This window comes from Poecilia reticulata, linkage group LG23 (assembly GCF_000633615.1).
Source record: "Poecilia reticulata strain Guanapo linkage group LG23, Guppy_female_1.0+MT, whole genome shotgun sequence".
Taxonomy (NCBI): Eukaryota; Metazoa; Chordata; class Actinopteri; order Cyprinodontiformes; family Poeciliidae; genus Poecilia; species Poecilia reticulata.
This window is the reverse complement of record NC_024353.1, coordinates 15,788,548-15,813,978: the sequence shown is the minus strand read 5'-3', so window position 1 is coordinate 15,813,978 and position 25,431 is coordinate 15,788,548. Positions and strand designations below refer to the sequence as shown.

At 39.1% G+C, this 25,431-nt stretch overlaps 1 protein-coding gene across 3 annotated transcripts; it reads left to right on the top strand.

Moving 5' to 3' along the window:
• The first annotated feature begins 532 nt into the window (after window positions 1-532).
• Window positions 533-21,515, top strand: LOC103459670 (protein NLRC3-like). Of its 3 annotated transcripts, XM_008401436.2 has the most exons (14): window positions 533-675; window positions 1,321-1,431; window positions 2,173-2,298; window positions 6,098-6,223; window positions 6,529-6,654; window positions 12,013-12,091; window positions 12,240-12,465; window positions 12,609-14,736; window positions 14,963-15,136; window positions 15,322-15,495; window positions 16,823-16,996; window positions 17,211-17,384; window positions 17,589-17,762; window positions 21,360-21,515. In XM_008401436.2, the coding sequence occupies exons 2-14, from the start codon at window positions 1,370-1,372 to the stop codon at window positions 21,415-21,417; spliced, it is 3,801 nt and encodes a 1,266-aa protein (XP_008399658.1). In that variant the 5' UTR covers window positions 533-675; window positions 1,321-1,369; the 3' UTR covers window positions 21,418-21,515. The 3 variants fall into 3 exon arrangements, with proteins under 3 accessions (XP_008399658.1, XP_017158404.1, XP_008399659.1); XM_017302915.1 differs by lacking the exon at window positions 6,529-6,654; XM_008401437.2 differs by lacking the exons at window positions 15,322-15,495; window positions 16,823-16,996; window positions 17,211-17,384 and having other exon boundaries at window positions 14,963-15,099; window positions 17,726-17,762.
• The last annotated feature ends 3,916 nt before the right edge of the window (window positions 21,516-25,431 follow it).

The following is a 25,431-nucleotide window of genomic DNA, read 5'->3' as shown; positions in this document are numbered from 1 at the left end:
ATTTTAAAATTTCCAGAAAGTTTGGTTTTTATATAAAATAAATAACTTTAACTAGTATAGTTTAAAATTCTTTCTCCACATACTTGTTGTCTGGACTTTGACTGGATCACTTTAGCAGATGAATATACGCGGATCAAAATGTTAAAATCTTTATTTTGAACATGAACTCTATTTACCAGTAGGATGACTCCAAAAAACAATAAGCTGCACTTGATTTTGTAGGAGCATCAAAATAAAGGAGGGGTAATGCACACCTCACTTTCCAGATTTTTATTTGCAAATGATTTGAAATTGATGGAAGAGTTGTTTGTGCCATTGCTTTGCAATAAGAAGGATTTAAATCCCAGCAAGTGGTCTATGCATAGAGCTTGAGTTTCACCCCATGCATGCATAGAGAAAGACCTCGCTGCAAGTACAGCTCTGCAATGGTCCCATTTCCAAATGAGGTATGAGACCCTTTCTGTTTGCTGCAGCGACGTGTACAGCCAATGTGAGGTCTATGGTCTGAAGGGGCGGGATTTAGTGTCCGCCCTGCTTCTAGATATGTTTACATGGGAAGTTTCGTGGAATAAGAAAGCGAAAGAAAAAAGGTAAAATCTCGTCCGGTTCTCCGGTTCTGTTGGGCCTCTATCTGTGATGTTCAGATGTTTTTCAACACCATAGACTGAACAAATTGTAAGTTCGAATATTGTTCCTATTTTAACTTTGTCTTTAGGAACTTCCCTGCTCGTTTCTGCTCTCTGAAACAACGTTTCATCTCTGCTGTTTGAAGAAAAATCTACATGATTATTAGATTAGTGATGAAGTGGAATTAAACACCTGACGTTTCTTTGTTTTCTACACTGAACTAAGTGCGTTATGTTTTCATTTCAAGAAGTAGGAAGCTGCTTCCTACTGCGTCCTCCATTTCAAATTAAAATGGCATTAAGGCTGAAATGTGTTTGGTTTAGTCAGATTATTAAATTTATCATCATCATCATCATCATCATCATCATCATCATCATCATCATCATCATCATCATCATCTTTGATGATTCAGATAATCCACTTGTCGAGTTTGATAATGGAGAAATAAAAAAGTTCCTTAAGTGAATTCAGACTGAATCAATGTCAGTGAATGGTAATGTTGCTCAGTTACTCCATCTAGTGGACTTTTAGTAGAAGTACAGGAGCTGAAGTACAGTCAGTGTCACTTCAACTGACACTGAAGTGAAGAAGAGCCAATCAGAAGAGGAACAGCTGATTTTTTTTTTCTAAAACTACTGATGTAAAGGATAATCAGAGTTGATGTGCAGATGAATAATTTTGTTTCCTCTACAGGTGAAGGTACAAAGTGTGTGAGAGATGATGTGTATGTGACTTTAACAACATGGATCAGTGTGAGGACAGAGAGGAGGAAGTCCCTCCATCTGAAACCACCAGAGGTCAGAGGTGAGATCTCCAACCATGCAGAGCTACTTTCACTCATCATTCACTCTGTATCAGGTCAAAGATGTGGTGATGAAGCTGCTGTTCCTCTTTGGTGGTTCATAAAGACTAAACATTTTATTTATAAAGAATCCCATAAAGTCATTAATGTGGCAATGTGAGAGAACGGAAGGCTCTGTGACTTTATGTAAGCTTGACATCTAGACTAAAAAGAATCCTTAGATTATTTTTAACCTCCTCTATGAATGATGAGAAATGTGGGAACATAATTTTCTCTCCATTTTTCTTGCAGTGTGCTTAAAAGTATGCAGCTCCTAATTAAACCAGAGAACGAGCTTCCTGAAACTATTGGCTGTTTTTGGAGGGAAGGGAGTTACACACGGCTAGTTCTGGGGAATTATTTAGAAGACTTGTGAAATAAAACCACCAATTTCTGAAAAAGATTTGAGTTTCACTTGAATAAATCTGATTCTTAATTTAATAAGTAAGGCTGTTTTTATTTGGAACTGAAAAATGTGACCGTAACGTCAACGTCACCAAGATTAAAGTATTAGATATGGTAAATATCTAGTACTAATTCTCTATTTTAGTGGAACTAAAATTGTCTGGTTCTGTTAGGAATTACTTAGAATATTTGTGAACTTTCTTTTTCTGTTGTTTCACAGCTCTCTTAATTTACAGTCACATAGAAAATCATATTTAAAGTAAAATTCCATTAAATTTAGTAGCTTTAATTTTTGTCAGGATTCCTGAAAGAATGAAGCATACCCATGATCCAGAACCAGAACCCAGCTGTGTGTCCTTTAAGAGCGACTGGTCAAAGGAGATTTTTACTGACTTTAAATCTTCTGGACCTTCATCATCAGAGAGGTGAGCTGGATCAACCTGCTGTAACTGTGATGAATGAGTCAGTCTGAAATGCTTTTATTAATGTTTTGTAAATGTTTACTTAGCTCAGCACATTTCCATGTTTATATGTGGACAGGTGTGTGTTGAATGTTTTCCAGAACCACTCCAGAAGCATGTATAATAATCCAGTAATATTTTTACACTTCCTGTCAACTTCACATCTTCTCGGTCTGGGTACGGAGGCTGGTGGACTGCCTTGGTGCCCAGACCACCAAGTTTAGCAAGTTTTCTGGGAGAAACCTTGCTAGTATTGATCCAATACTGATACCAACTTGATATAAAGACATTATCAATATTTTGTATTGATTCTCACCCAATATTTACTGGCACCGAGCATGGATCACAGATATGAAGCCACTGGAAGACACAGAACTTGTAGATAAAGACGTAAAGAACAAATGCTACTGCAATTGGATATTGGAGGTTGTTAGCAATGGCAAACCCTTTAGGAGCTGCCTGGTGCTCATTTTATCACATTGTGATTTGAGATGCTGCTGTATGGAACTAGTGGGGAAAAAATGTGTAAATTTTGACTGTAAAATTTGAGGAATCAGGTTTATGTAAGAGGACTTTGGAAACTAGATCAGATTTGGTTTCAACTAAGAATGGGTTGCACCAAACTATACTGTGGATTTGTACATATCAGCACCAAAATGTCAAGTATGAATATACACACTTAAAGACCAAGGTTTATTTTGAACAGTTTTGGAAATGAGGCCAAATTAGCTCTAAGCTAATTGAGATTATCTTAAAACTAAATTAAGAAAAACAGCTAGTATATGTCTACAACCAGTTCACAGTAGATTGTTCCCATAAGAGCAGACCGGAAGCAAGTTACCCCAAAAATCAGTCACCTTGATAGGATATAGGTGAACAGTATTACCTGTAATATTTGTTAGCCAACAGTGAAAATGAGGATGACATGATCATCTGTGATAATAACTGCACTAATTGGTCCGTATGTGTGGTTGGATCCTCACTGGCTGGATTGAGTCAGAGAGGATCCCTACTACTCCCCACTTGTCCAACAATTGGGGAAAATGTCTACCTCCCAGACTAAAACTGGGAGCTGCTTCCATGGGAGAAGAACCATAACTGAAGGATGTGCCTCCCATTCTACTTTGTGAAATGTTAGCATGAGATCATTTCACAAAGTAAAACCTGCAGTCTGAGAATGAAGTTAAGAACATGTAGAACAACTGTGTCTCTGATGCAGACGGATTATTGAAGGTTTTAAATGTGACTTGCTAAGAGAAAATTTGGAACAAGCCACCAGAGCAGAACCTGAAAAAAAGATAAAACCACCAATTTCTGACAATGATTTCATTTAAATTTTTTGCAAGATATTCCAATTGAAGACATGAAGAAACCACCCCATGCTTTAAATGACAGTTTTAAAGATTGTAAAATGGTACACTTTGTGTTTGAATTCTGCTAGTTTTCTGCCTAAATCTGATCCTTCATTTAACAGGTAAAGCTGTTTATATTTGGAATTGAAAAATGTGACTGTAATGTCAATGTTTTTGTTATCTACAGTAAATATCTAATACCTTAACCTTGGAGTGCTATTATTTCGGTGGGACTACATTTGACTGGTTCTGTTAGGAATTATTTAGAATTTTTCTGTTGTTTCACAGCTCTCTTAATTTACAGTCATATAGAAAATCATCTATCAGTCATCAAGTAAAACTCCATTAATTTAACTGCCCGCTCAACCATTTGGTTGAGCACATTTTGGGTCTCTATATCTCAATATGAGGAGTGTCTAACTTAGCTTAACCTGATTGAGCCATCTCTGCCACTTGCTTGAAGGACGATATGCTAAAGAAATCCACTAGAGGGCACTGTTTCTTTAAATAGTAATAGTTCTTCTTCTCCTCTCCAACCACGAAGTCAGAACCCTGAAACTCTGTCACATATATCGACTGGTTGTGGTAAAACGTTGAAAGGTAGGAATCGTTTTCTGGCATATGATAGTATTATAGACATTAATAAACAGAATTATGTTACTTGATATCACCGAAAAAGCTAAATTAAAGGTCAAATAATTTTTTGAAAATATGCTCGACCAAACGGTTGAGATGTCACTTAATGGTAAATGTAGCTAATTAAGCTAACGTAGTTAACTTTTTTTTTTTTTGCTATAAAATCAAGTTATTTTCATCTATTGGTATAAATATGAAACAATAAGTGTTATTAAAGTCTTATACACAAAGAATAATTATAACATTATCTGACAAAATAATTTTTGCGACTTTCTGAGTTGATATTAGCAAATATGGTAACATTTTAGAATAAATGTGGGAAAATCAAAATTTTCWCAACTAGTAACTAATTTTAACTTTTCAACCACCACTAGAYGGATGCTAAATCCTTCTATGGCGCGAGGCCACGCACTCGTCTTGCCCTTGTGCCAGATGATCCCCGAGAATCTGATGGTGATCTGAGCGATGACCAAGTTGAAGATCCAGATTATGAGCCCACACAARGAGATGATGCTGGAGACTCCTCATTCGAATCCCTGGATGAAGAGGAGGCTCCCTCAAAAAGCAGGTCTTTCACAAAGCCACCTCATAAAAAAAGAAGAAAAGGAAAGGAAAGCACCCTAAAAACTATTCGATTGGAGCAGCCAAATGACAACCCCAATCCAAATTACACCTCAGGCCCCCCAAAAAACAGTTGGCCACAGTTTGAACCAGTTCAATAAGCCAGCATCCAAAGTTGGCCGACCATCTTCCAGCTCTCCACCACCAGAGCAGACAGGCTACATCTCAAGACCATCACGACCAAAACCACAAACAGATRTGCGCTACGACAACATGGGACACTGGCCTCTTCACTGTGAAAAACGAGGGAGATGCAACCTGTGTCCAAAGGGAGTGTCCAGGTGGAAATGTGAGAAATGCAATGTCTTCCTGTGTTTGAATGCGAGCCAGGAATGCTTCAAGTTGTATCACCAGAGGTAAAGCGCATCTAATGCACAAAATGAAGGCTGTTTTGCAAACACATATGAAATGTTTTAATGTTTGATRTTTTTCTGTGTTTGCCATGTTTTTTCAAAGTTTTWATGAAAACAAGTAACACTAGTTCARTCAATCCTCCAGATACATGACAGTTGTGTCCCAAAATACATGCTGTTGCACAAAAACMGAAAAGGTGTGCTGAGATATAAAAGTAATAAATGTTTCTATTCTGCAGTATTTTCTTTTCTTTTTTGAATGTAAAAATGATTTTTTTTGCACTGTTACCTATAATCAGAAGTGGATTGAATGTGAKAATTTTGTGCTGTTGCACTTTAATAATCAGACAGTCAAGATGGGAAAATTAAAAATTCTATATTTCCTTGTTCAACGCAATGTTTTCTTTAGTTGAAATTAAAACCAATGTTTTGTCATTGTGACAGAAATAAACTATCCAATGCCCCAGACATTTTTTATTGCTTATTTCTTTATAAATTAACATTTTATTTTAATTTATCTATTGTACTTGGTATTTTTATTATGTCATGTACTTAAACCATTAGGTGACATCTCAACCGTTTGGTAGAGATGAACTTTAACCATAAAGGACATCTCAACCGTTTGGTAGAGATCAATATTTCCAAAACCACAGGGTCTGTTGAAAAAAAAAAATTGATTGTGTTTATAGATCACCCTGGGGTAAAAGAAATGCTAAGAAAAAAATTTTCACAGGTTTTTTTCTAGGTGCGGTAGTTAAAGGGTTAAATGTTTTAATGAGAGTTTTTTTTTGTTGTTGTCAGGATTCCTAAAAGACTGAAGCGTGCCCATGATCCAGAACCAGAACCCAGCTGTGTGTCCTTTAAGAGCGACAGGTCAAAGGAGATTGGTATTGAGTTTAAATCTTCTGGACCGTCATCATCAGAGAGGTGAGCTGGATCTACCTGCTGTAACAGTGATAACTGAATCAGTCTGAAATGTTTTTTTTCCCACATGTTTTTAACAGGAGCTCAGCTCCTTCCGCCACATTTCTATTCTCTTATGTGAAATATGGGCTCCAGTTCTTTGGGAGCACATATAACTAGTTTAGTTAGGAATTATTTAGAATATATTTTTAACTGTCTCTTTCTGTTGTTTCACAGCTCTTAGGTTTATAGTTGTATAGAAAATATTTGTAATGCAAAACTCCCCTCTATTCAAATGTCTTTTAATGATAACTTTTTTTTTTTGTCAGGATTCCTGAAAGACGGAAGCGTGCCCATGATCCAGAACCAGAACCCAGCTGTATGTCCTTTAAGAGCGACAGGTCAAAGGAGATTGGTATTGAGTTTAAGTCTTCTGGACCTTCATCATCAGAGAGGTGAGCTGGATCCACCTGCTGTAACTGTGATGAATGAATCAGGAACTGACATTGCAGGAACTAAGAGCAGAAGGGAAAAGGGAGATCCTAAGATCACAAAACACGTTTTTTTAGTTATCCTTAATTTATTTAATTATTGTTCTGCCATATGCTTTTATTTTATTTTATTTTTTTCTGCCTCTGTCTAATTTCTACCCAAAATAGACTGTGACCCTAGATTAATCAACACCAGGAATATTAGTGAAAAGTAAAATAGTAATGCAAATCAAAAAATAACTGCCAAGATTATAAGAAAGAAAAAAACTCTAACCTACGTATGAAATTGAAATTGTTTTCTGACATAATTTGGTTATGTTTTGTTTTGTCTTTTGCCCATGTTAATGTGCATCTTCTTTTTTAATTAGTTATTTGATATTTTCTATATCAATGCCAGTGTTTGTTAGTCTGTAAAGCTTGTTTCACATGCACTAATTGGTGAATTAATTAAAAAGTAAAAAAAAAAGAAATCTTTTGGACCATAGAGTGGCGAGCTGGATCTACCTGGTGTTACTCAGTTAACCGAGTCAGTCTGAAATGTTTTTATTTCAACATGTGCTTGAAATAACACGTGTTAAAATAACATGATATTTCAACACATTTAGAAAAGGCTCAGTTCTTTTTCCTAAATATGCCCATGTGAAATAGTGTATTGTGAATGTTCTCCAGAACAGTGAAAGAAGAAAGAATAATTGTTGGAGGCATCCTGGATGCTGCTACATCATGTTTAGCTGCTCAGATCTGTTCGTTTTTGAGCCTCTAGTTGAAGTGAAATGTTTAGATTGGGTTGTTGTTCACTCTGATTGGCTCTTTGCTACATGTTAATAAACTGAATGGATTGTTAAGTAAATTAATATTTCTTTTGTAAACGAAATGCAGTTGCCTCCCAGTAAACACTCAGTAACTCAGTGTTTCAGCTGTTTTGCAGTTTTCTGGATGTTTGTTCCAGATTTGTGGTGCATAGAAGCTGAATGCTGCTTCTCCATGTTTGGTTCTGGTTCTACATACAGAGCAGAACCAGAAGACCTGAGAGGGTTGGAAGGTTGATACAACAACAGCAGACCTTTAATGTATTGTGGTTCTAAACTGTTCACTGATTTATAAACTAACAGAATTTTAAATTATATTCTCTAAGCTACATGGAGCCAGTGGAAGGGCTGTAGAACTGGGTGACGTTCCTGGTTTTAGTCAGAACACCAACAGCAGGATTAGCTGCAGCTGGAGGATTGATTATTCTTTTTTTTTTTAGGTAGACTTGCAAAGACACTGTTGCAGTTATTAAATGCATGGATGACTTTCTCCATACCTTGCTGGAACACATAGGTGCCGGAACAGGAGGTGCCAGCTCTTGGCCCCCCCACTTTACGGCCCTGCCCTGCCCTTCAGCTGGTCCAATCAGACATTTAAACAGACTGCATGCAACTCTGACAATCTGTGACTGACATCTCTCTGTGTATATACAGACAGAGGCACACACAAAACCTACAGCATTGAAATCTGAATTCAATACTTAAAGCTCCAGATCGCATAACAGTTCAAAATTATTTTTGAACTGTTAAGCATGTCAGTCTTATGCACACCCCTTCACATAAAGTGTTACTGAATTCGGTATATGTGTCACATCTGGCCCAAATGCTGTAGTTAGAGAACTGCGATGATATCTTCTTTCCAACTAGCTGTTGGGATGGAAAAAAATAGATAAATCGTTCCCTTGTCGACCCACACTTTTCCCAGAGCAGATCATTTTTGCTCAGGTCGAAAAATAATTGTGCGAATAGTTTTTTTTTGTTGTTGTTTATTTTTGCTCGTCCAAAAGCCAGCCAACAGAGACCTGAAAACTATCAGTGGCCATCAATACTTATGGCCACTGAAGGTTTTCAGGTCTTTGTTGGCTGTTGGAATTCATTTTTGTTTGGTAAATAAATAACAAGCACATTAAAGTTTAATCGCGGTGTTTTTCATTTTGTTTTTAATGCAAAAATATTGTCAGCAGTTCAGCTGATTCTCTGTCCCACTCAGACATATTTTCCTGCACAATTTGAGAAACAAGCAGCAAATATAATCTGAGCCTTTTGGCTTTAGACCCAGAGCATCCAGATGTAGATGCGCTGCGCAGTAATGTCATGATGCGCTCCAACTATTAGATTGTTCTGCTGCTCAAAATTGGGATTGCTTTAGGACATTTGACATCTATTTTATTATATATTTTTTTCACTTAAGCATATGATGTAATGGTGACAAAACTTTCATACAAACATGGAGTTTTAATACCGTTGATTACTGTATTAATGAGGTCAGTTGCAGGCATTTATCCATCTTTTACATTTTTCCAGACTCCAGTTTCGAAAATGGCATAAATAAAGCGTGCCTTGTGCATGTTCCCCACTGACAACTTTTAACAATTTTTTCTTTTTCCACCAAATCTCGATTGCAGTGCATTTAGTAGCAAACAATCAGCAAATCAATAGCCAGAACGCAGTGCATGGTAGACCTGACAACTTTGTTCTCCAGGTAAGGGATGTTTACTTCAGGACAAATGGCGATAAACCCACTGAGTTGATTGACAAGTGCTATCATGTCAATTGAACAAGTGTGCACTCCTGACATTCAAAGTGCGTAACAGGGATGACAAAACACTCCATGGCCTCCCAACCTCACAAATGAATTCGGCGTTGCTGCTGGAACATCAGTCCTTCAATCCTGGAAATGTTCTTTAGACCACCAACTTTGTAACTCTGTCTTCGTAGGGTCTATCACCACACCCAGATTTCAGACTTGATCTCTAGTTTCTAGCTGCAATAACTGAAGTTGCATGCTGACTGTTCCTCTTTAGATTCAAAGATAATAACTTCAGTTTTGTTTCTTTTCAACTGGAGAAAGTTTTGGCACATCCACACATTTATCTATTCAGTGCTTGGATGAGTTCTGAGTCATCTGGTGACATCGTGATGTAGACTGTTAGACATTTTTTGTATCATCATTTTATTATTACTTTAGTTCATATTCAGTCTAATGTTAATCAGTAATGACGTGCTGTGTGAAAACTTTTTGATTGCTGTGTCGAATATCTCTGTTCCAGAAAACTGATTGTTCCCTCCAGAATTCGCTCTCTAGGGAAAGAGCTTGATGACCTGTGTGTTAGATAGAGCTTGCCATCCGTTTTATTGTTTATCCTATCTCACTTTTGTTTTCCGAAATAAAAGGTCTGCTCTAGCAGAGAGAGGGCAGAACGCTCTGTGAATGGCTCGAAGGAGCAGTTTGCTGAGTCTTCTCCTTTTGCAAAAGTTTGGCCATAAAATTCATATATGTTGTCTGTGGTTCTTTTGTGTAGGTTCATGAAAAATATCTATCATAGACCTATGTATCATCCGCGTCGTCATGGTAGCTAATTTTATTCCCTGTTATAATCTGAGCTAGTTGGAGCCAATGTTCCCTCTAAGCTCGCACAGTCTCAGCGCACAAGAAAATCTATGCAGCGCATAAAATAAAATCCACCATAAAGGTATTAATTAATATCTAATATTAGACCGAATCTAATATATTAAATTAGACCAATAATGTCTTATTCCGTACCATTTTTCAATGTAACGCAGTGACTGACAGATGTTCAGCCAATGATACGATACGGTTTAATTATGTTATGCAGCCAATCATAGCGTTGATAGCTCTATGTGTCCTGCCCATACGCACCGTGCAGGTTAGCTTGCTAACAACAGTGTGGCGGAGTTAAGAAACGCAACCCCTTATGGCGAAACGAACGGGCAGCGACACATCCGCTCACCAAGACAAAGTAAAAAAGAAATGCGGTTCTTTTAGGATGGAATGGCTGTCTGAGTATGTGCCATTCCATCCAAAGCAGGACTCTTATACTCACATAACGTACTACACATCTCATGAACGCCAACAAGATTTTTGTCTTTCATTTTAAGTGGGCCAAATCGCTTATATTAAAAGTAAACTAATTAAACAAAAATTGCTGCTGTGATTTGATTCTTTTAATAAGCCATGTAACTTGCTATGATTTTGAACGGGTGTGATGTGTGTGGTTACAGCGTGCACATCTGATGTTGCTCACAGTGGTCCTCAGTGAGCAACACTGAGGACCACTTTTGTGTATGCCCAGACACATGAAAAATTAGAGGGAACGTTGGTTGGAGCATGTAGATATTAAATAAGGGAATCCTAGGATTGAGCTTAGGGGTACCCCACATGTGACTTCTGTCCACTGCCATGATAAGTTACCTATTGAAACAAAGAAATCCCTGTTCTTTATGTAAGACTTAAACCAGTTGAGCACTTGACCGGAGAGTCCGACCCAACTCTGATATGGTTTCAGTAGTATGTCATGATGAACGGTGTTAAATGCTGCGGTCAGATTCAGCAGAACCAGCACTGTGGTTCTTCCACAGTGTGCATTCATGTGGATGTAATTGAACACTTTGACTAGGTCAGTCTTCATAATATGGTGAGCACGGAAAGCAGGCAGAAAAACATCAAAGTGGTTGGTCATTGTTGCGAAGCTATTAAACTGTTGAAATGACTTCAATAATTTTGCTGATGAATGGAAGGTTGGATATTGGCCTGTAACTGCAGTGTTGCATCTCCAAAACCCACTGGAAAATGCATGGTAAAACCAGTCTGCTTTATCAAGACTTGGTTCCTGTGTTCATTGTAATATGAGTTCAGCAGGAAAAGAAAGTTTTACCATGTGATTGGTGAGATATACTGGAGCTCAGCCAAACTAATGTGTGATGGGTGTCCTCTGCTTCAATCCTCAAATCGTGAGGATTGAAGCAGAGGACCCAGATTCAGTGCAATAATGATAATGGTTTTAATGATGAAATGCAAAACACAAAAATTCAGGCAGCGCAGGTGAGCAGAAGGCTAGGAGCTCAGAACAGGTAGCATCTGAATTAACTCAAAAAACAGGCACCCAGGAGACACGCTGACACGACAAACGACAGTATAGACAAGGACCTGATCAGGAGCAGGGGACACAGCTGGGATTAAATACATAATGAGTAATCAGGGAACATGAGACAGAGCTGGAAGCAATCAATGGGTAGACAGGACAACACAGAGACTCAACTGAACACAGAAACCTAAATTAATACACAGAAAAAAAACCTTACAATGGGGGTGTTATTTGTGGTCATCCTTTTATTTAATCTTATTTTATTTAACTTATATGTATTGTGTTCATGTGATGCTCAGCTTTTCAAGTTTTGAAGACTCTTATTGTGAAGCTCTTGGTGATTTCATCTGTGGAAACTGTTAGATGAATATTTCCCGACTTCCTGGTTGTTCCTGGTTCCTCCACAGAGTGGACCAGCAGAGCTCAGAGGTTCCTAGTGGTCAGTCTGCCCAGCAGCACCAAACACAACTGGACTCCATATTTATGGTTTGTACAAAAATTACTTTTTCATGGATTCTTTTCAGTCATTTCCATGCTGCATTTTGTAGACCAGAGGACTGTCAGTCAACATGGTTCTGATGTTTTTTTCCATGATAACAGTCTGATGTTTCCATCATCTATTATTCTGTTCCAGCTGCTGGAGGAAAACATTGTCACTTTTGTGAAGAATGAGCTGAAGAAGATCCAGAAAGTTCTGAGCCCAGATGACCCAGAATGCTCAGAGAGTCAGAGAGAAGATGATGAGTTGGAAGGTGAGGATGAAGAGCAGAGGAGGAGCAGCAGAGAGGCAGTGATGAAGATCACACTGAACTTCCTGAGGAAAATGAAGCAGGAGGAGCTGGCTGACTGTCTACAGAGCAGTAAGAGGATTTCTACAAAGATTTGACCTGATGGATAAATGACACATTTATTGATGTTTGAAGAGATAGAATCACATTTATTCGAATAATCTTCCAAAGATTATTTTGTTTCCTTCCTGATTTTATGTTTTCTGTTAATTTAGAACATCTTGCTGCAATTTGTCAACATCAACTTAAATCTGGTCTGAAGAAGAAGTTCCAGTCTGTGTTTGAGGGGATTGCTAAAGCAGGAAGTCCAACCCTTCTGAACCAGATCTACACAGAGCTCTACATCACAGAGGGAGGGACTGGAGAGGTCAATRATGAACATGAGGTCAGACAGATTGAAACAGCATCCAGGAAACCACACAGACCAGAAACAATAATCAGACAAGAGGACATCTTTAAAGTCCAAGCTCGAAGAGATCAACCAATCAGAACAGTGATGACAAAGGGAGTGGCTGGCATTGGGAAAACAGTCTTAACACAGAAGTTCACTCTGGACTGGGCTGAAGACAAAGCCCACCAGAACATCCACTTCATATTTCCATTCACCTTCAGAGAGCTGAATGTGCTGAAAGAGAAAAAGTTCAGTTTGGTGGAACTTGTTCATCACTTCTTTACTGAAACCAAAGAAATCTGCAGCTTTGAACACTTCCAGGTYCTGTTCATCTTTGATGGYBTGGATGAGAGTAGACTTCYRCTGGACTTCCACAACAAGGAGATCCTGACTGATGCTACAGAGTCCAGCTCAGTGGATGTTCTGCTGACAAACCTCATCAGGGGGAAACTGCTTCCCTYTGCTCTCCTCTGGATAACCACACGACCTGCAGCAGCCAATCAGATCCCTGCTGAGTGTGTTGGCTTGGTGACAGAGGTCAGAGGGTTCACTGACCCACAGAAGGAGGAGTACTTTAGGAAGAGATTCAGAGATAAGGAGCAGGCCAGCAGGATCATCTCCCACATGAAGACATCACGAAGCCTCCACATCATGTGCCACATCCCAGTCTTCTGCTGGATCACTGCTACAGTTCTGGAGGATGTGTTGGAGACCAGAGAGGGAGGAGAGCTGCCCAGAACYCTGACTGAGATGTACATCCACTTCCTGGTGGTTCAGACCAAAGTGAAGAAGGTCAAATATGATGGTGGAGCTAAAACAGATCCACACTGGAGTCCAGAGAGCAGGAAGATGATTGAGTCTCTGGGAAAACTGGCTTTTGATCAGCTGCAGAAAGGAAACCTGATCTTCTATGAATCAGACCTGACAGAGTGTGGCATCGATATCAGAGCAGCCTCAGTGTACTCAGGAGTGTTCACACAGATYTTYAGAGAGGAGAGAGGGTTGTACCAGGACAAGGTGTTCTGCTTTGTCCATCTGAGTGTTCAGGAGTTTCTGGCTGCTCTTCATGTTCATCTGACCTTCATCAACTCTAGTGTCAAGAAACAAAGAATAAGGATCGAAGAAAAAAAAAACAAAAACAGTTCTTCATTACCTAATATACCTAAACTAAAGTCTCCTCATCAGAACGCTGTTGAGCAGGTCTTACAGTGGTCAAACCAACACCTGGGGGTCATCCCAATGAAAGAAATACTAACAACATCTCACATGCCTTCATTTAAAAAGATCCATCCCTCCATCCATCCATATTCTTACACTCTTGACCCTAGTGGGTTTGGGAGGGGTGCTGGTGCCTATCGTCAGCGAGACAGCTTGGGCGAGAGACGGCATACATCCCGGATGGGTCACATGTCCATCGCAACATCTAACATGCCTTCAATTGAAGAAACACTAATAATACTTGACCAGCCTTCATTTCGGGGGGAGCTAAAAATACCACATCTCCATCAGATAGCTGTTGACCAGGCCTTACAGAGTCTAAATGGACATCTGGACTTGTTCCTCCGTTTCCTCCTAGGACTTTCACTGCAGACCAATCAGAGACTTCTACAAGGTCTGGTGACACAGGCAGAAAGTAGCTCACAGACCAATCAGGAAACAGTTCAGTACATCAAGAAGAAGATCAGTCATAATGTGTCTGCAGAGAAAAGCATCAACCTGTTCCACTGTCTGAATGAACTGAATGATCGTTCTCTAGAGGAGGATATCCAACAATCTCTGAGTTCAGGAAGTCTCTCCACAGATGAATTGTCTCCTGCTCAGTGGTCAGCTCTGGCTTTCATCTTACTGTCATCAGGAGAAGATCTGGATTTGTTTGACCTGAAGAAATACTCTGCTTCAGAGTATGCTCTTCTGAGGCTGCTGCCAGTGGTTAAAGCCTCCAACAAAGCTCTGTAAGGACACAGATTGTTATTACTTTTATTTTTAATCATGATAAATCTGCTAATGATTAGATGCACATCAATATTATCAGTATTTATAATGAAAAGGTTCATAACAAAAAAATAACATGGGGAAAAAAACCCTCCATCAATCTTTCCAAAGAGAATTTTGGGGACTGAAAAGAAAATCATTTTTGATTAATTATTTAATTCCAGATATTTCTCACTGTCTCCTCAGACTGATTGGCTGTAAACTCTCAAAGAGAAGCTGTGAAGCTCTGACCTCAGCCCTCAGCTCCCCATCCTGCAGTCTCAGAGAACTGGACCTGAGTAACAATGACCTTTGGGATTTAGGAGTGGAGCTTCTTTATGCTGGACTGAAGAGTCCAAACTGCAAACTGATGACTCTAAGGTACAATGTTATCAATTCTGTTGAAACCAGATGTAAATGTTATTTCAACAATAAGTTAATCAACTTTTGTCTTTTGACCTTCATACTCTTTAAATGCAATCCACTGCATTCTTGTTTTTCTTAGCTTAATTTGATGGGTGGATGGATGATTCTTTAATTCCAGATATTTCTCACTGTCTCCTCAGACTGAGTGACTGTAAACTCTCAAAGAGAAGTTGTGAAGCTCTGTTCTCACTTCTAAGCTCCCCATCCTGCAGTCTCACAGAACTGGACCTGAGTAACAATGACCTTCAGGATTCAGGAGTGGAGTTTCTTTATGCTGGACTGGAGAGTCCAAACTGCAACCTGACAACTCTCAGGTACAATGTTCTCAATTCTGTTGAAACCAGATTTCTCTCCGTTACCTTCCATCAATGAGGAGGTACACTGTAAATGCAAAATTATATTTAAATAAAAATAGTAGGTTGACTTAAATCAGTTTTCATCAAATTGCTATCAACACTCACTCTTGGTAAGTTACTTGGAATTTATGGTTGAAAGGTCTCTCATTACTTTTTTTTAAATTTATGCATTTAAAAAAACATGAGCAGCATAAATAACACAAAAATATACAGATATCTGCCTTTAAAACCTTCACCAGGGTTTAATTTAGAAATCCAACTCTAAATTGTTGGATATTTTCTGTGTTGGAGAGTACTTTGTGTTACTACTGCATGCATCCAAGTACAAATTCTTTACTTGAGTTTTTTCTTATCTTTTCTGGAGTCAGTATTTTATCTCATCTGACTCATGAAGAGACTAATCCCTGCATTTCTATGAACAGGAGCACAATCACATAGCAGAACATCAGAACAAGTCTCCATGTATTATTTTTACTTTAAGCTAGGCTACAGTCAACTAGATTAAAGTTTTGTTTTGTTTTCTTTTGTTGAGCCAGTAATGAAATTAATTCTTTTTTTTCTACATGCAACAGTCCAAAGCTGGAACCTTTGTTTTGTGCTTCTGGTGTTCCTGTAACTATGATGCACGAGCAGAGAGTGAATTAATTGTTTATTTTATCAGACTGAATATTTTTGTGTATAAATGATGTATTTCAAATATTTAGTGTAATTATAAATTGTATGAAGTGGGATCGAGTGGTGCTGCTGGGGCTCAGGATAAAGCACAACCCATATGAAGGCCTTAGTCCTCAACGTGGCTGTCACAGGTTCGATTCCCGGCCTGATGACCTTTGCCACATGTCTTCCTCCTCTCTCATCTCCCACTTTCCTGTCTGACCAACCTGAAAGACCACTAGAGTCAATAAAACCTTTAAAACAAGAAGCAAGAGAACAAAGACAAGGACTCAATCAAGAAAATGTTGTTTAAGTTACATAAACATAATGTTTTTGTTAATTTTACTACTTGATTTAGTACTGTTAAAATAAATGGGGTTTAGTTATGCACTAATCTTAAGATTACTTTGCTTAATTTTTTCATACAATGAGTTTGCATAACTTTTTTAAGTGAGATGAACTAATTAGATCTTAATGTAAATTTCAATAATGGATCGATCAACTTTTGTTTTCTGACATTTTGTCCCTTTGAAAGCAAACCGCTGCTCTCTTGTTTTTCTCAACTTCATTTCATCCATGATGGATGGATAGATGATTGTTTAATTCCAGATATTTCTCCTTGTCTCCTCAGAGTGAGTTACTCTAAACTCTCTAAAACAAGCTGTGTGGCCCTGACTTCAGTCCTGAGGTCCCCGTCCTGCTGTCTCAGAGATTTGGACCTGAGTCACAATGACCTTCAGGATTCAGGAGCAAATATTCTATTTGTTGGACTGAAGCATCCAAACTGCAAACTGACGACTCTCGGGTACAATGTTCTCAGTTCTGTTGAAACCAGATTTCTCTCCAATACCTTCTATCAATGATGATGTAAATGTTATTTCAATAATAGATCGATCAGCTTTTGTTTGTGGACATTTTCTTCTTTTGAATGCAAACCACTTCTTTCTTGTTTTTCTCAACTTCATTTCATCCATGATGAATGGATGTCAACTTGCAGATGTTTCTCCTTGTCTCCTCAGACTGAGTGACTGTAAACTCTCAGAGAGAAGTTGTGGAGCTCTGTTCTCACTTCTAAGCTTCCAGTCCTGCAGTCTGACAGAATTGGACCTGAGTAAAAATGACCTTCAGTATTCAGGAGTGGAGCTTCTTTATGCTGGACTGAAGCATCCAAACTGCAACCTGACAACTCTCAGGTACAATGTCATCAATTCTGTTGAAACCAGATTTGTCTCCATTACCTTCCATCGATGAGGATGTAAATGTTATTTCAACAATAGATTGATCAACTTTTGTCTTTTGACCTTTTATACTCTTTGAACACAAACCACTGCATTCTTGATTTTCTTAGCTTTATTTGATGGATTGATTGTTCCAGATATTTCTCACTGTCTCCTCAGATTGAATGACTGTAACCTCACAGAGAGAAGCTGTGTAGCTCTGACCTCAGTCCTCAGCTCCCAGACCTGCAGTCTGACAGAACTGGACCTGAGTAATAATGACATTCAGGATTCAGAAGTGGAGCTACTTTATGCTGGACTGGAGAGTCCAAACTGCAAACTGGCAACTCTCAGGTACAATGTTCTCAATGCTGTTGAAACCAGATTTCTCTCCATTATTTTCCATCATTGAGGATGTAAATGTTATTTCAATAATTTATCAATGGCCTATATGCCATGAGTAGTGGTGATGTATTTCTGTTTAAATTTTCGCCACATAGATTGTTTCCGGGTCCTGCTTGCTTCTATTGTTTTTAGCCATAGTAAGAGCTGTACCATGAACAGGACACAAAAGTTAAAATATCTTTGAGCCACTGGTACAACAACTGAGTTTTGTTGTGTCCAGTAATTAGCTCGTACAATCCAGTGATTAGTTTTTTCATTTTCCTGCTGATATCAAGGCGACAACGGACTGTAGCCAACACTTAGCCACTAAAGCTAACACGTGGTTTGTAGCTGCCTGGTATGTCAGAGCTTGAGGATATTGAATTTCAGCGTCAGAAATGGGAAGATGAAGGTTAAAAGCTGTATGTGCTTCGGTTACTGGAATAATTTGTTGGAGGAAAATAATACAGGAGGAAATCCACTGCTACGGGAACAGCAGCCTGTTCTACAAAACGGAACTTGCATAACGTGCCACTTATCTGGGCAAACGGAGTGTAATAAAACACACCATGCAGTTAAAAAAGTAAAACAGCACTTTTTAAGATTTTTCAAAAGGTAAAATCTGACCTATTCTACTTTTTGAAAAGGTAAAATAGGTAAGATTAAATGAACACAGTTTAAGTTTGATTAACCATTTGTATTTCCCAGGATTGTTGAATCCTCTGTTCTCCTCGGTTATTTTTCTCTTTTTCCTTTTGCCATTCATGGCCCATCACACACCCGTTGGTTTGTTTACAACACCTGCCTGGCACCCCGCCAAATTGAGAGAAATGTGTGTCGCAGGCTATGACGCAAATCTTTGTTGACAGAAATGTTGAAATTTAAGCCGTGTTCGAATTCAGGGTCTGCATGCTTCGAAGGACCCGGCCTATATAAGATGGGTCCTTCGAAGACCGTGAATAAACGAAGACCGTAAAAGAGAGAAGTTGTGAATTTAGACAGATCTAACCTTCACCAACTGTCCCTCGCCCCACCTCAGCGTAACTCATGATGCCTAGCAACGTGACAGCATGAAGCAGAGAGAGGCGAAGAGAAAAACAAACAATACTTAGCCTGGTGGGGGGGGCAGGTAAAGCCAGGTGGACAGACCCTGAAGATGTCAGGATGTTTGTGACAGTCTGAGTCTGTTCCAGGCTCACCAGGAGCTGAAGTCTCTGACAGGCATGTAGAGCTGAACAGGAGACGATGCAAACAAAGACTTTGGACTGTTTTATCTGCTGGAGGCCTTGTTCAAGATGCTCCTTGGACACTTTCAGACCCTTTGCTCCAGGAGGCTGCATCTGGTTCTTGGTCTCATTGTAAATGTAGTCGGCGCCACCTGGTGGCTTCTAGAAATGTTTCCTTAGTTTTCAGATGTCCTTTTAGGCTTCAGTGAGTTTCTTCATGTTGTTACTGAGGGATTTCCTTCCTCCTCTCTGTTGGAGATTTTCCTGTGTTTGGAGAAATGAGTTGTGCTGCAGCAGCACCAATTGTCCTTCCTACATCCACCACATTTTGAAATGTTTTCATCTTCTTCATCATCACAGCCCATCTGTCAGCTCTTGACTCTTCTGTCTTTTTCTGGAAGTTTACAACACGTGAATGAGTCCACATGTTGGACATTTCCTGTCTCAGTGGAGGAAAGACAGAGAGACATAATGTCCATGTTTGCTACTGAAAGACACTGATGATCTTCCTTCCCTCCTTCTTTCAGGATGGATCCTGCTGGAGTCCAAAGGTTGACACCAGGTCTGAGGAAGTGTAAGTGTGTTTTTCATCTGACATGACATCACATGTCAATCAATCTAGTGTACTTTTCAGTGTCTGACCAATTGCTGGGCTAGTTTCCTCCAAAATCAAAAACCCCTTTCCTGGAGGAACTGAACCTCAGACAAAGTGTTGGGGTTTATTATTACACATGTGCTGCGGTCATAGGAACATGCTCTGGACTCTCTTTTCCCAGATCACTTAGAGGGAGGAATAATGTTCATTCCACTTCCAAAACACAAACGGAGTCTGGAAAAAATGTAAAAGATGGTTAAATTCCTGCAGCTGACTCAACAACTGAATACAACAGTGTTCGATGGAATAACTGCAACATGTTTGAATGAAGGTTTTTGTCATTATTACTCTGCTTAGCAATTCAATAAAAGATTAATGTGTAAAGCTGGGCCAAAACAATAACTGTGTGCTGTGGCTGCAAATTGGAACAGGCATGTGGCTCAAATATTTGTACACAGCCTGACATGGAAATGGATGTGATTAATACATTAAGTAGTTGCTCACAGGCTTTTTGCAAGTATGAACTGCGCCCAACACAACTATCGTCAAATATTTGAATATTTGGAAGATTAGAATATATAATACTACTAATAATAAAATAGAGGCCAACCATCCTTCAGCAATGCCAATTCTAAGCACCAGGACAACCTGCTGTTCTGACACAGTGCAGCTACGTCTGGAAGCTCTGGGTCTAAAGCCAGAAAAGGTGCTGCAGATTGTATTTGCTGCATGTTCTATAAATTGTGTTGGCAAAAGATGTGAGTGGACAGATTAGTACAGCTGGACAATATTCATGCAATAAAGAGAAAATAAAAGCACCATAATTAAACTTTAACATTGTAGTATGTTATGTAACAAACAAAAATGAATTTCAACAGCCACCAAAGAGTTGATGGCCATCATGTAGCTGAAGAGATTTTGAAGGTAAAACATATAAAAATAATTTATTCCCCCTTCAAAATTCCTTTACATGCTCGTATGAAACACATTCATTTTTTCAAAAGCAGTTTAGCAGTTTAGCAGTTTAGCAGTTTAGCAGTCCTCATCCATCCATTTTCTAACACCCTTGTCCCTTAATGGGGTCGGGAGGGTTGCTGGTGCCCATCTCCAATTAACGTTCGGGGCGAGAGGTGGGTTCACCCTGGACAGGTCGCCAGTCTGTCGCAGGGCAACACAGAGACACACAGGACACACAACCATACACACACACACACACACTCACTCACTCACACCTCGGGACAATTTAGAGAGACCAATTAACCTGACAGTCATGTTTTTGGACTGAGGGAGGAAACCGGAGTACCTGGAGAAAACCCACACATGCACAGGGAGAACATGCAAACTCCATGCAGAAAGACCCCAGGCCGGGAATTGAACCCAGAACCTTCTTGCTGCAAGGCAACAGCTCTACCAACTGCGCCACTGTGCAGCCCAATGTATGACTCATTCAAAACATTTTGCCTGTCTTCTATGCCTTGATGTTAGCTGATGAGGCAAAAATGTCACCAAATGTCTAAGGTAACAGTGAGCTTCCTCCTTCTCTCCGTGTTTATTTGTCGAAGGTTCACTCCACTTCCACATGGGGGCAGAGTGGTCTTACCTTGGCCTCATCTCAGTTGATTCATGACAACATAGCAGCTCACATTCAACAATCTTAAAACTGTCACATCGTTCATTCAGCAGTCATCATCAGCGTCAATAAATGATCAATAACTGCAGCTGGATTGTGTTTGTTCTCTCCATCAGATTCCTGTCAACTCGCCATCGACACAAACACAGTGGGAAGAAACCTCAAAGTGTCTGAAGACGAGAGGAAGGCGACATGTGTGGAGGAGCTTCAGTCAAATCCTGATCATCCAGACAGATTTAATCGTCCTCATATGTTGTGTAGAACTGGTCTGACTGGTCGCCGTTACTGGGAGGTCGAGTGGAGAGGAAGTGTTGATATATCAGTGAGTTACAGAAGCATCAGCAGAGGCTGGAGAGACTTTGCGTATGATCTGAATCAGTGCTGGAGTCTGAGATGCTCCGATCGTCATGGTTTCTCTGTCTTGCACAATAACATACATTGTGTCATCTCCTCCTCAGTCTCTAACAGAGTAGCAGTGTATGTGGACTGTCCTGCTGGCATTTTGTCCTTCCACAGAGTCTCCTCTGACTCACTGATCCTCCTCCACACCTTCAAATTCAAATTCACTGAACCTCTCTATCCTGGATTTTCACTCCACCTCCCTGGTTCCTCAGTGTTTCTGTGTTGAGTCTAAAGAGTCTCCTCCTGTCAGAGAAACTCTCTGTTGAACAGATGCACTGCACTGACGGCCACTTTATTAGGTATACCTTGATAGTACCAGGTTGGACCTGAGTGAAGTTGGCCCCTCCACCTGCTTCAAATCAGACAAAATTGCTATCAATCAACTCAATTCTTTTTGTTCAGCATTTTTTTTTGTTTGTGCTGCTTTGGCTTTGAAGATATTAATGGAAGTTTAAAGGTCATTTTGATTAAGTATAAGTGGGGGTGCTGGTTGAGCTTTTGACGTTTAAACTTTCATTAATATCTTCAAACCCAAAGCAGCACAAAAAAAAAACTTTTGATGCACAAACATAGTTGAGTTGATTAACAGCAATTTTATCTGATTTGAAGAAGGTGAGGGGGCAAAACTTCACTCAGGTCCAGGTTGGACCTTCTTTTGCCTTTAGAACTGCCTTAATCCTCGAAGGCTTAGATTCAACAAGGAACTGGAAACATTCCCCAGAGAGTCTGGTCCATATTGACGTGATGGCATCACTCAGTTGCTGCAGATTTGTCGGCTGCACATCCATGATGTGAATCTCCCGTTCCACCACATTCTAAACTTCACAAGCTAAAACCAAATCCCGTGCCGACTGTTTTTATCCACAAAGCACCTAAACCCCACTGCTGCTGGTTAGTGAGGGGAAAAATGCTGGGATAATTATCAGAGACGAGCATCGCTGGAAGTTTTTTTTAGATGATAATAGAACTGTTTCTACTGCTGCCAGTACTGAATGTGAAACACCGGACCGGACCCTAAACAGCTGTTATCAGACCTTACACAGATCTATAGAAGTACTTAATAGTTTCATTTATAAAGCTGAAGGCAGCAGCAGCAAAACACCAGCAGCTCCTACAGCCAAATCTGTCCTCTTCCTCCGTTTGCTCCTCCTCATCTTCACCACCTCTTGTGATTTCTACGTTCCCATCGATTTCAACACGCTCAGGTTCAATTTAAAAAGGCTAAAAAAGCATTATTCATTTCTGTTTTGGCTTGGCGGAGCTTTTGCAATTGGACAAAGTAGCATCATTTACCCAGAATGCATTGTAGCGTAAACAACATGGCAACGTTCGTGTAACAGTATTTTATTAAAATGTGTAAAAACTATAACAGTCTACAGAATTATTACTGTATTGTTTTTACATCTAAAATAAATATTTCTCAAATAAAGTCTATTGTTATAACTGATGATGGATCCCTTTAACTACCAGATCTGAATGGTGCATTTAGAGCAGAACACTTAAAGTTTGATCTTTTAATATTTTTTGTTTATGTTTATAACATTGGTGGCTTGTATTCCTGTAACGTCACAGTGGTGGATTATATCGGTCAGGTCCCTCCGAAGGTACCAGGCAGGCCAGCCACTAGTTTCTAGTTAAATATAGTTTCATCACATTAAAGGCTCTGCGGATGGATTACAAAGAAAATTCAACAAAAAAAGTAATTAAGAACATCCAACTTAAGTCTTTTGGTGCAATATGCAGGGCTATGTTTATGGATAAAATTCTGGAAGTGCTAGAAAAGGAAAAATGGTGGAATTTCCACATTGTGGAATGTAGACCAAAAAACAAGAATAAGTGGGAAACAAGAAAAAAAAAACACTTTTACATTATTCCATTTTCTAGAACTAATAACAGACATACGGTTTTAGACTTAAAGTTGAGCTCAGATTTAACGTGCTCAAATTTCTTTGAACTGTTGAAGCCAGTATACATGCGATTCACTTCAGTTTTTAGCATATTTAGTACAATAGAGGTTGGTCGTCAAGTTGCTGCTGGTGGGTTTTTGCTTTTTAGAAAAAAAATTTCTGTCTCCAGAAAACATTAAGTCTTCAAAAAAAGAATTGACTCTCCATTTTTAAAAAATGATAAAAAACGGTGTAGCGTTTAGTTGGGGGTTTTCCTATCAAATAATTTGGCACAACAGGTCGAAAGGAGGATCTGCTCCAGCCGCCATCTTGGTCGAACTTCCAGTTGGATCTGTTTTGTTCTGGCTTGGTTTCTTTCGGTTGTGTCCACAAGATGGCGCCCTCATCCAGCCATGTAAAGTGATGCACCTTTGCATTATCTGCCGTGTTGAATTAAACATGTTCATTTTTCAAGATGTTAAGACATTTCTGCAAAATACAATTTTCTGTCCTGTCAAATGACACTTGGTGGTTGTCAAGACCCATTTACTCTTTAATTAGAGTGGGTTAAATGTTTTAACACTCTCCACAGTGTTGGACATTGTTACAAACCAGAAGGGTTAAAAGGTGATTTCCTAACAGACCAGAATCCATCAATAAACAATAAAAAGGTGGAAAACATCTAATATTCTTTGCTCACTTATATATTTTATCACACTTAAATGTTTCACAACACCAAACTACTTTTAACATCAGACAAGGATAACCTCCTTAAATATAGGAAACTGTTTTCAAACAATGATCTCATTTCATAAGGGAAAAAAAGTTAAAGACCATGAAATCCTTCAGACAGCTGGGTGCAGATTCACCAGGCAAACTGAGGCTTGTTTACCTCTGAGTCTTTCTAAATAGAACTGAAAACATTCTTGTTCTTAAGATCTTATGACTGATGTTTTTTTTTTAAATGTATTAATTTTACATTGGTTAATGTTTTGTAGCACTTTGAGATTTACATGTGAAATAAATAAATAAAATGTTATTGCTATTTTATTAAAGCTCTAAAACAAACTAAACAAGAAAACCTTTCACTGGGGTTTCTTATTTGTCTGGTTTGACTGAAACTCAAACTAGACATTTTAGGTTGTGCTTTTGCAGAGCAGGTCAATCTTCTGAATGAATCCACTATACCAACTCATTGACCACATAAATCCACAACTTGACATTGTGAAAATAAATCAGCTTAATGAACGAACGCACGCCAATTTTGAAAAACCTGTAATTTTGTTGCCACTGGAGCAAACCCCAAAGACGAAGACAGGAAGTAGTTGGACGATGACGCCGCAGCATTTTTTTTATTTTTAAGGACTAATTGCATGAACAAGCTTATTCACATGCAATTTTAATTGTGTTTGGTTAATTAATGGAAACACAGCATTTGCGAATTTGTGGTTTTTCAACATTTGCTAAATATTGACAAATGTTTTGCTCACATTTGAAATGGAAACACAGGTTATGAAGGAACATTTTTTTAGAATACTTCAACACGCTTGTCAGATACAAAATCAACACCACTTGTTCAGGTTCAATGCTAGTGTTTCAAAGCCGGTCTTTAAATGGTAAAGTCTTGAGATTATTGCAAAAGTGACGGTTTTCTGTCCTCAAATCAACAGACTGTGTTGTGTGATGTCAGTGGCTCCACCCTAAATGTTTGGTACTGTTGTTCCATTTACGTTCAGCTGTACCATCCTGTCCAACTGAACAGGATGGTACTGGTCACTGGACCTGATTTTACTAATCACAAAATATTTTTTTGTTTCAATTGTTAAAGCAGCGGTTAGGTATTGCTGCTATGTCATCCCAAACTGGACCCACCAGAGGAAACAAGGCTTTAGTGGCAGTT